The 10,612-nt window shown below is 41.4% G+C and overlaps 1 protein-coding gene across 1 annotated transcript in view; it reads left to right on the top strand.

The window, feature by feature from the left end:
* Positions 1-198: 198 nt before the first annotated feature.
* urod (uroporphyrinogen decarboxylase) overlaps positions 199-10,612 on the top strand; it is a 12,068-nt gene continuing 1,654 nt past the window's right edge. Inside the window, exons 1-9 of the mRNA XM_008286293.1 lie at positions 199-375; positions 1,909-2,021; positions 2,223-2,302; positions 2,444-2,506; positions 4,292-4,489; positions 4,597-4,758; positions 7,767-7,901; positions 8,339-8,439; positions 8,797-8,863. Coding sequence (XP_008284515.1) covers positions 353-375; positions 1,909-2,021; positions 2,223-2,302; positions 2,444-2,506; positions 4,292-4,489; positions 4,597-4,758; positions 7,767-7,901; positions 8,339-8,439; positions 8,797-8,863 — 942 coding nt within the window. The 5' untranslated portion in view covers positions 199-352. The remainder of the gene's footprint in view (positions 376-1,908; positions 2,022-2,222; positions 2,303-2,443; positions 2,507-4,291; positions 4,490-4,596; positions 4,759-7,766; positions 7,902-8,338; positions 8,440-8,796; positions 8,864-10,612) is intronic.

Here is a 10,612-nt window from a genome sequence, read left to right as displayed (position 1 = left end):
TAAATAGCACAACGTTGTGTAAAGAAATACATATATATAAAGTATTTCAATAAATATTTCACTGGAAAGAAAGAAAGAAAGAAAGAAAGAAAGAAAGAAAGAAAGAAAGAAAGAAAGAAAGAAAGAAAGAAAGAAAGAGAGAAAGAAGAGCTTTTATTTTGAAGCCTCAATTCTCCTTCCAGTCTGGTCACGTGATTTTCCAAGATGGCCGCCCCTGTCTTTGAAGGAGTTCAGCGGCCGATAGTTGTTGCGAGTTTAAATGACAGTTGAGGGGCTGCAGGTTGCTACTGACATCTCCAGAGAGAGACGGAGGAGTTTCTGAGAATCCTGTCACCTCTTCAGCGCTGCCGACATGAGCAAGAACGACTTAATCCTGTAAGTGAAGCTGCTCGTAGTTGCTTCAGCCACACAGTGCTTTTGGTTTATCTCTAGCATTTTGGCAGCGAGCTGTCAAAACTGACCTTACGCAACCCGCCTGTGTCATTCTTATGAAAACGTTTTTTTTTTTGTTTATTTTTTGCGAAACAGCAGTCTGGCACCATGTCCACCATTTTTAATTCTGCCTACGCAACAAAAATATCACTTTCCACTCTGTTATACTGCATATAAACCCGCATTAAGGCAGCTTCTGCTTTTATGCAGAGCCTCTTTCAGAAATCTACCAAATTAAGGTTTTTTTTGCTTGTATCTACAGATTAGTTCCCTTTGATATAATTGAGTTGCTTAAGCCAATTTTGTGGCTGTTCTGATAAATTCGGCACATTGATAATTCACCTAATTCACAATTTGATATATTTATTTGGTTTAGTTGTCATGGGCTCAACCTCTAATGTGGCCTTTATTTAGAAAACATGTTTTGTGAGAACAGCTCGTATTGTCAACTGACCTCTGCTGAGTAAAAGCCAGATAGATAACGGGTCATAACTTTTTCTAAATCCTCCCAGACGAATAAAGGAGCTGAGATAAAGTTCAAATTATGATTGTGATTTTTTTTAAAGTATATTTTGTATTTTTTCTTAAATATTTGACAGCAGCAGTTTTCCATTATATAAAAATGTGCTGCATGTATTAGAGGTGAACAATTTGGGGAGAACATCTAATTGCGATTTTTCTGAAAGATTTTCCTCTTTAATATGTGATAGGATTTTTTTAACAAGTCATTGTGTGTAATAGATTTAAAGCATGTGACGGAGCGTTAACACATCTGACACTATCAACAGTGTGACACACAAGGAGGAGGAGGACATGAATTTCTGGTTCAACCCTGAGTCACACATGCTGACATGTACTCCGCAAAATCATGTTATTGTTCAGCCCCAATAAAATCCAAAGTTAGAGTTATCATAGTTAGTTTCATGTGGAGTTTTTGTTGGTCAGGTCGGTTTGCAATGCAACTTTAGTCCATCCAAAGCCCTTCATTCAACCGTTTTTCTGCTGCTGGGAGGTGATAAGAGAGCAGAGGAGTGTTATCGCTCATCATCACGCTGTCATTTACGGCTCCTCAGCTTGATGACCAATATGATTGTGAGGAAAGGGAGGGTACGCCTGTATTTTAGATAACACAAGCCAGCTCCTGTGATGAACGCCAGGAAGACCCCGTTCTCACAGTTTTGAAATTTAACTTACAATTTTGAGCAGTTCAAATGGCCTTGCTGCGAACATTTTAAAGCTAGAACATGTACAAATTTGCATCAGTTCGTGCTATAGTGAAGCTTCATACATCAGTGTGAGTAATAAGATAATTGTGATACATGGGCGTAATAAATGTGACTTATTGTCTGCTAAAAGAAGACCTGCGTTTCAAACTTTACAGTAACAATAGTTGCTTTCTGATGTTGTTCTCTTTCCACTGTAGCAGGAATGTTTTCTGTTCAGACTGACACTAACGTACAGTGTTTCTCCATCCAGCCCCAAAGACTTTCCTCAGCTGAAGAATGATACATTCCTGCGAGCGACGCGAGGTGAAGAAACCCAACATGTCCCTGTGTGGTGCATGAGACAAGCTGGGAGATACCTGCCAGGTACAGATGTCTGATCTTCATTCCTCTCTTTCTGACATGGAAAATGACAATATAATATAAATTACAGTCTACATTTCCAAAAACCCCTAACATCTGCGAATACGTTTTTCTGAAATATTATGGATAGCATTGCCTTTCCTTCATGGCACTGTGCAGGATCCCCTCAACGTTCATTCATCTTTTCTTGAATCTAATTTGCAGAGTTTCGTGAGTCCAGAGCAGGGAAGGACTTCTTTGAGACGTGTCGGTCACCGGAGGCCTGCTGTGAGCTCACTCTGCAGGTATCGCTCTGGATCCATGGAGAAAAATCTACATTCACGCTGTTAACGTTCAAGCAGCTAACAAACGTTTGATACTGGTGAGAATACAGAAGGATTAGGATGTTCTCCTCAAGACATTATTTCTGTTTTTTCTACTTTCAGCCTCTGAGACGTTTTCCCTTCGATGCTGCCATCATCTTCTCTGACATCCTGGTTGTCCCACAGGTAGGGCACATGTTTATCTGTAATATTTTTGGACGACCTGTAGGTGTCGTAACTTAAACTTGCATGAATCCTTCTTTTTGACTCTCACATTGACTTGAATTACTGTAAAACACTGCAAAAGAGGTTTTCTGGGTTGCAGAAATTGTGGCAAACTCGGCCACTATATAGAGCTTTTTTAAATTATTGTTTCTTTTTTTTAACTTGTAGTTTTACTTTTATGCCTAACAGATTGTTACAGGTTAAGTGAGATAAGTGGACATAAACATTTAGCTATATATAGGGGATTCTGAGCAATATCTAAGCAAGATGTGTGAATGCAGGGGGCAGAAAATGGCTGATGAGAGTTTTTGAGGAGGTCAGCATGTAAAATAAATAGACCTGGAAGGTTTTGCACTCAAACTGCAGAAATAAACGCCTGTTTTATGGTAAGATGGTTCACGCAGTTCATGTGTATCCATCATGGCTGTTTAATGGATATTCTGGGTGTTTATCAGGCTTTATGCTCTGGATTCGGTGGCAGCTGATAGCGGAACAGACTGATTGCTTTGGATAGAAAATGCATCACGTTGTTTGCTTATAATTCTCCAGAGAGAAAAAATTAACCCGGTGTGCAGAACGTCTTCTTGATCCTGTGTGGCTGATCAATAATACTGATGAAAATCTTACATTGACACAGTCTGTTAGGAGAGAAGCTCTGCTTGTTTACACTGCTGACATGTCGATTATGAGCTTTTGCATTCACTTATGTGTATTAACCATCTGGCATATATCCACAGTCTGCCGTATTCAAAGGAACGAGCAGGATTATTATATGTGTTGACGTTAAAGGTGCGATGAGGGGCTTCTGTGTTTTCTGCTTTTAAATTTGCAGTGTGGGCCGAGAGATTTACCTGCTGCTGATCGGTCTAATCAGCACTGTGGGAAATTGTTCGGTCAGGGCTTGAATTTACCTGATGTCCTTTATGTGTAAAAGTAATCCACGCGAGTTTTAAACTGCGCTGTTGGTTGATGCTTTTGAACAGACAGGTATTTTCTGTCCCGTACCTGTGGAGCTAGCTTTGTTTTGGGACGTGTTTCAAAGAGACAGATGTATGCAGATTACAAATTCACCTCCAACATTAATTTTATGGGTTTTCAACAAGCTGCTTCTAAATAGAGAGACTGTCCATAGTCATAGATAAACTAATGCACCCATATAAACTAAATATTGTGAAACATCCTTGATTGTTAGTTAAAGGAAAATCTGTCTATATTAGCTGACGATGCAGCCTCATATCTGTCAGATTGTTTTGGTTTTCTGCCCCTGAATGGCCACAAATTGATTAAAACACCTTTACATAGCATTTTACTGTGATGTGGGCATGGATGCAGTCAGACATTAAATGCTGTGTTCATGTGTTAAATGTTCGTGCAACTCTTATTTTTTTGTATTTCTTCGACAAAATCACCCTCTTTTGATGACTCATCTCGCACTTGAGTTAAGTGTCAAATCAAGTCAGATATGATTTAGTGTGAACGTGTTGCATTACAGACCACCAAAGTCACTTGACACTGAAATAAACCACATGAAAAGTTCAGTGATGCAGATCAAGGCTTTGAGCTACCAGACAAGTCTTAGTGACTGGTGTATGGCCAAAAATGCACCACCTGGGAAAACGTTCATATTTTTTTTTTCCTTCACTGATAAATCCCCAGCCTTAGTAATGTGGTTTTTGGATAATTTTGGTGTCTGTACAAGCAAAAACGCTGCAATATCTTTTACCTTCTCTCGCCTCCTCCCTCCAGGCCATGGGTATGGACGTCCAGATGGTGCCGGGTAAAGGTCCCACATTCCCAGACCCGCTGAAGGAGCCGGAGGACCTGCAGCGTCTGCAGACCAAGGTGGACGTGGACAAGGAGCTGGGCTACGTCTTCAAGGCCATCACACTGACCAGACACAAGATCGAGGGCAAAGTGCCTCTCATTGGATTCACCGGAGCTCCGGTTAGAAATCGTCACAGACACATTCAAAGACAAATATCAAAGTCTGCACACACAGTTTTGATGCATGAACTGAGATTTAAATCTTGCTTTGCCGTGTCCCTCCACAGTGGACGCTCATGTCCTACATGATAGAAGGCGGAGGCTCCAACACTCACTCTAAAGCCAAGCGCTGGCTCTACCGGCACCCTGATGCCAGCCACATGCTGCTGAGGATGCTGACGGATGTGATCGTGGAGTATCTGCTGGGTCAGGTGGCAGCTGGAGCTCAGGTCAGACCGCTGCTGTACAGTCTCTCGTCAAATTTTTACAGTTTTACGAGCCAGCATCATGACGACACACATTTAACAAATGACTTATTATAATAAAGAAAGTATCAGCTTCTGATGATATGTAGGTAGCTGATAAGATTCCTCAGAAGTATTACATACAAAAGTAGTCTTTGCTGATAGTAGCTGCTACTGCAAACATTGCTTGGAAACAGACCTGCCTCTCAGTATCAGCTCAGAATACAGTGAGGGCTGCATTTTTTTTCCTTTTTGTTCCCCAAAAAGTTGAGCACAGCCTGGGAGCACAAACCTGGATCATTACGCCAAGTCTAGACAGTGTCATACCGGCAGAGCACAGTGCTATTTTTACTGCAGTGTTCCGTATTTGGGGCAGCAGGGTGGCTGTAAAGAGCCTGTCGTCATACCTGGACAGCTTCTCGTCCCTCTGAGCATCCTTGACCTCTGGAATGAAACATTATTATTTAGCTCTCCACAGTAATTGTGGAGATAATTTAAACACTTTTGACACGCAGAATGTGCTACAAAACAAAAAATAGCAAACATTAAAGTAGTTGGATTACCTTGCAGTAAGCATCTGAGTCATATGAACTTGACAGTGGGGTTAACAGAAAGCAGTGAAGTGTAAATGTTTACCAGCTAATTAAAATCAGTTGAAAGTACAGACCAGGAGCCAGTAAGAGCAGCACTGGAGGATTCCAAAGTTTATTCGCAGTCATATGTATGTAGTTAAATGCAAAGTTGGTTATAGAACTGCGGTGAAGAATAAAGGTTTATAAAAACATCTGAGTGAGTCGCAAATAATAGAAAAAGTGAAGTAGAGTTAACGTAACCTGGTTTACAACGTGAAGCTGTCGTAGCTGTGTTGCCAGGAATGCTAGCTGAAATAGGAAACATTCACTTCCTGAAAAGCAAAGTGGGTAAATTCACTCGTATGGTCAACACATCTGACCTGACACTTCATAAAATGCTGTTTAATAATGATTAAAGCAGTAAAACACGGAATTACATCTCATAAAAATAACACACAACGGTCCATAAATGTGATATCATGATCTTGTGTATTAATAAAACTCCACTTCCACATTCTGTGTGTCGTATCCACACGTTTTAAGCTCTTCTTGTGGCTAAAAATTAGAAAAAAAAAACTTGTGAAATGATTACCGTTAGGAATAAGGAGGGGCAGAAGGTCATTCTTTGCAACTACGTGGTGTGAAATGACGCACAGAATTATAAAAATGTATTCTGACCACATGTGCGATGGCTTGTGGTTTCGTTCACAAACATTTTCATGCACCAGGGAGCAGAACAGTATTCCTTTACCATCAGATTTAATAACAAATAATGTCAGCTGGGTTAAGCAAAGGGATATGAAAACACATATCCTTTGCTTATTAACGTATAAAATGCAGGCACACACCTACATTTAAAAGGATTTTAATGTACACTTCAACTCCTGTAGCTGTTAGTCACTACTTCTCCATAGTTTAGGGCTGGATATCGACATCGGATCTCCCAATTTGTTTGGATTTCGATGCACTAAGTTCATCAGATATCACCTCATCCTGATACCTGCACACGTCTGGCTGGTAGCACAGCTTCCCCAGCAGACTGAATATAGTAGAGTTTACACCTCTGTGACTTTATATCCTGTAGAAAGAGATGACATCTCATCAGCAAACACAAACAGAGCTCAGACCACTATGCAGAGTCTTTTTCTGTCATCATGTTTCCTCTCATATATCCTTTTCTACCGATGTTGTTGCCTGCGCCTAATTTAAAACCACAAGAGAGCTGCTGCCATTTTGATAAAATGTGAGGGAAGTATTGCATTCTGCCACACATCAAATACCAGAGACACACCGAACGTGATTGTAAAGACAATGTACAAGACAATACAACATTTTGTACAATATAATAACAATCATCAACACCACTAATATGTAATAACTGTGATGTTCATGATAGATTAGAACGTATGCATCGTTCAGTTCCTCCAGCTGTGGAAACGTGTTCCGGTTTTCTAAAGGCAGAACCAGCGATTCCACCGAGCTGTTCATGTCACAGTTTATTGGACTCAAGCCGAATGTCTTCTACAAACTATGTTTTGACTGAAAAAACAAACAAAAAAACCTTTTTGTGTATGTTGCAATAACTCACACAGGAGACACGTTTCCATTATGTAGCCTTAACTGAACCACTTACAAAAAGTACCCCCCTCAGATCCATCCGTCCATCCATCCATCCATTATCTATACACCACTTAATCCTCACTAGGGTCACAGGGGGCTGGAGTCACCAGTCTATCACAGGGCCACACTTAGAGACAGACAACCAAGCACACTCACATTCACACCTACGGACAATTTAGAATCACCAATTAACCTCAGCATGTTTTTGGACTGTGTGAGTAAGCTGGAGAACCCGGAGAGAACCCACGCTGCATGAGGAGAACATGCAAACTCCACGCAGAAAGATCCCGGGTGTCCTCACCGGGACGCGAACCGGCGACCTTCCAGCTGCGAGGCAACGATGCTAACCACCGAGCCACCTTGCAACCCCAAAAAGTTCCCCCCTCAGATATTATCATTTAATCAAAGATAATACAAATCCAACCGCTGATCTCTAGATTTTAGGAATCAAGATCGGCTCATTCAAATACCCGCCAGAATGTTTTATCTTTGTTTCCCAGCAATGATTTTACAAATGACTATATTGTTACACGAAAAGACATTTGCTAACTTTTATGCTGCATCTTTAGTGAAGGTAAAAGTAGGGACACACCTCACACTCTGCTGGATTTACAACTAATCCACTACATTCAAACGTTTCGATGAAGATTTGCTTTTCGCTCACTTTTCCTTTGTATCATTAAATGTGTTTCCTGCTGTCACAACACTGATAGTGCTTCTTCAGCTATAGCGTCTCCTTTTGAGAGGAACTTACCTGCATTCCTCCGATTTAACTATGTTTCTTCTGTTTGTGTTGTTCAGGCTCTGCAGGTGTTCGAGTCTCACGCCGGCATCCTGGGACCTGTAGAGTTTAAGGAGTTCTCCCTGCCGTACCTCCGAGACATCGCTCGCCGGGTCAAAGATAAACTCAAGGAGGCAGGACAGGATGTTCCCATGGTAGGAGGGACAGAAAAAAATCCGCTTTTAAACATGCTTTTAAATGTGGACGCCTACAAATACACACATACAGTACGTTCTGACACGCAGTAACACAGGTCTGCACGAAAACACTGCAGAACCACCTCAGCCCCTTTCATCCTGCACAGCAGCTGCAACAACTCTGTTTATTTATTCATCTGTTGCATCGTTCTGTTTATGTTTTGCTTATTAGTAGCTGCTATATTAGTTTCAGTGCTCGCTTCTATTCTTATCAGCGCTGTGTTGCTTCAACAACACTGTGTTTCCCTGGAGGGATCATTAAGGATTCATCTGGTCTGAGGAGAGTCGCTGTTACGCGTCGTCGTCAGCAGGGGGCAGCATTCACCAAAAATAGGTCAAAACGATGTTCCTCTGGAGATTTGTTCATTTTACGTCCCTCTGTGTGTGTGTTTCAGATTGTGTTTGCAAAGGACGGTCACTACGCTCTTGAGGATTTGTCTCAGTCTCATTATGAGGTGGTCGGGCTGGACTGGACCGTGGACCCGCGATCAGCACGGTAACATTTTGGCTTCGTCTTACTCTAGTGACTTTCTGCTCCGTGCCCAGCTTTGAGTTGCACATCAGCTCGTGTTAGTGGCTCCTTCTGTTGTAGCTGAGGCCGTAAAACATTTCTGAAATGAACAGAGAAGAATCAAAAGCTGCTGCAGCCTCACAGTCTGATCAGACTGCAGGAATGAGCCTGAAGCCGCTGCAGCAGGTTAACCGTTGCTGACCTCTCCCTCGTCCCTGCTGTGTCACCGGGTGCAGGATTTTAAGTCAACAAGCGTCTGCATTTCCTGCTCTGCTCATCAAATACTTAACCCGCCGGTTAAGGGATTAACTCGTGTGTCCTGTGATGTGTGCATGTTTTCAGGGAGCGGACGGGAGGGAAGGTCAGCCTGCAGGGCAACATGGACCCCTGTGCTCTGTACGCTCCAAAGGTAACTCCTGCTCTGGACTCGCTCTGACACTGATACGTGAAACACTTTTGTCTTTCCCAAAGCTGATTATTCACATTAGTCAGACCTCAAAATGTTTACTAAAACTCTCCAAACCGTCCTCAGTGATCCTTGTAAAGGAAGAATGTAAATAAGTGATAACTAACGAGCAGGGTCATTAATGGTCGACTACACTGTTAAAATGTGGAGGTTGTTGTGCCAGAAACAGACATGGAGCCTTTTCTACTTACTGTAACTTCTGGACTATAAGCCGCTACTTTTTTCACACTGTGGCTTCAACAACGATGCGGCTAATTTATGGATTTTTACAAATTTGCGTCAAGATGTAAGTGACATCGAGAGCGACAACGAAAGAGAGACTGAGGAAGTGTGTGATGAAGTAATTCTGAGGCTGTTCAACTCCAACACTGAAGAAGACGACTTTAGTGGTTTTAGTGCAGGAGGAAGATGAAGATAGCGATCAATGACTTTTCCTGGTAGGCTGCTCTAGTTTTAATCTTTTTTAACCAGCCATGTTACAGACACTGTTCGGAAAAAAGCATTTACGTATTTGTGTACGTTGCCGGTACGTATTTAATTAAAAGTACAAAAAATCTTTCTTTGTAAATATCTCATGTTACAACGTGGACACATGCAGCTTAAAGACAAATCCGGCCTGAATATGTACAACTGTTTTTTTTCTTTTTAAAGTTAGTGGCTGCAGCTTATATTCAGGTGCTTCAATAGTCTGAAAATTACGGTACAAGACACCGTTTTCTCTAAAATAGGTTTAAACTGACAGAAATAGTTGCCATCCACTGTTTTTTATTCTCCTTTTAACAGAGCAGACGCTGTGGTTTTGGTTTCCGGTGTTATTTAGATGATACAATAAATGAAGGTCGCATTGGAAAAACACATCGGCACCCTGAACCCAAAGTTCTGTAGCATCACACGTTTGAGACCATCACTACAGTCAGGCCTTTTTCACAGCTTTTAATGAAGCTTTTTTTAATTTTCTGACTGCTCCACTCCTCTCCAGTTACATCAGTTCCTTGTTCCAGCTCCTTCCATAGACATTCAGAATTAAACCAGAACCTGTTTCTTCTTCCATGGAGCCACTTTCATTCAGTTTAGCAGTGTATGCTGCATCCTGTTGAGTTTTTCTCTGTTGTTTTTGCACCTCAAACTCCCAGATAATATCCTCAGCTGTTGCTACAGGAACATGTGGCTGTTGTAGCCTTTAGCTCGGCCGTGATGGCTAATTATTTTCCCTCCAACCTCCTCAGACGTCTCTCTTCAGCGCGGTGCACACAGTGATACCGTTTAGCACAATGAGTTTAAATCAGCTGAACGGCTGATTAGAATGTTAAAGACTCCAGTGATGCTGATTGAAGACAGTCAATCTGAGAATTTATCACCAGTTCTAATCATTCTGTTCAGGCCGTATTAGGACATCTTTGTGCAACAAGCACGATTTTTGCTCTTTTCACAGCTTCTGTGGTTTGTTCTGTGGCAAACTGAAGGTCTGTAAGATAGAAGAGGTTTTAATGACAGTGAGATAAAAACACGAGCATTGTTTTATTTAGGTTTATGGATACCAGCACGATGATGCAGTTAGCATTTAAGTATCACATCTAAACTCCATCTTTGTTAGGATTTAGGCTTGTCAGTTATTTTTTTTGTGGACTGCTTTTTACTGATAAATTTATGAATTTCGTTTTTACTGAAGAACTACCTGAACAATCCACATTA

This window comes from Stegastes partitus, unplaced genomic scaffold (assembly GCF_000690725.1).
Source record: "Stegastes partitus isolate 25-593 unplaced genomic scaffold, Stegastes_partitus-1.0.2 Scaffold447, whole genome shotgun sequence".
Classification (NCBI taxonomy): Eukaryota; Metazoa; Chordata; class Actinopteri; family Pomacentridae; genus Stegastes; species Stegastes partitus.
Note: the sequence above shows the minus strand (reverse complement) of the source record. Positions and strands in the feature narration are given on the sequence as shown.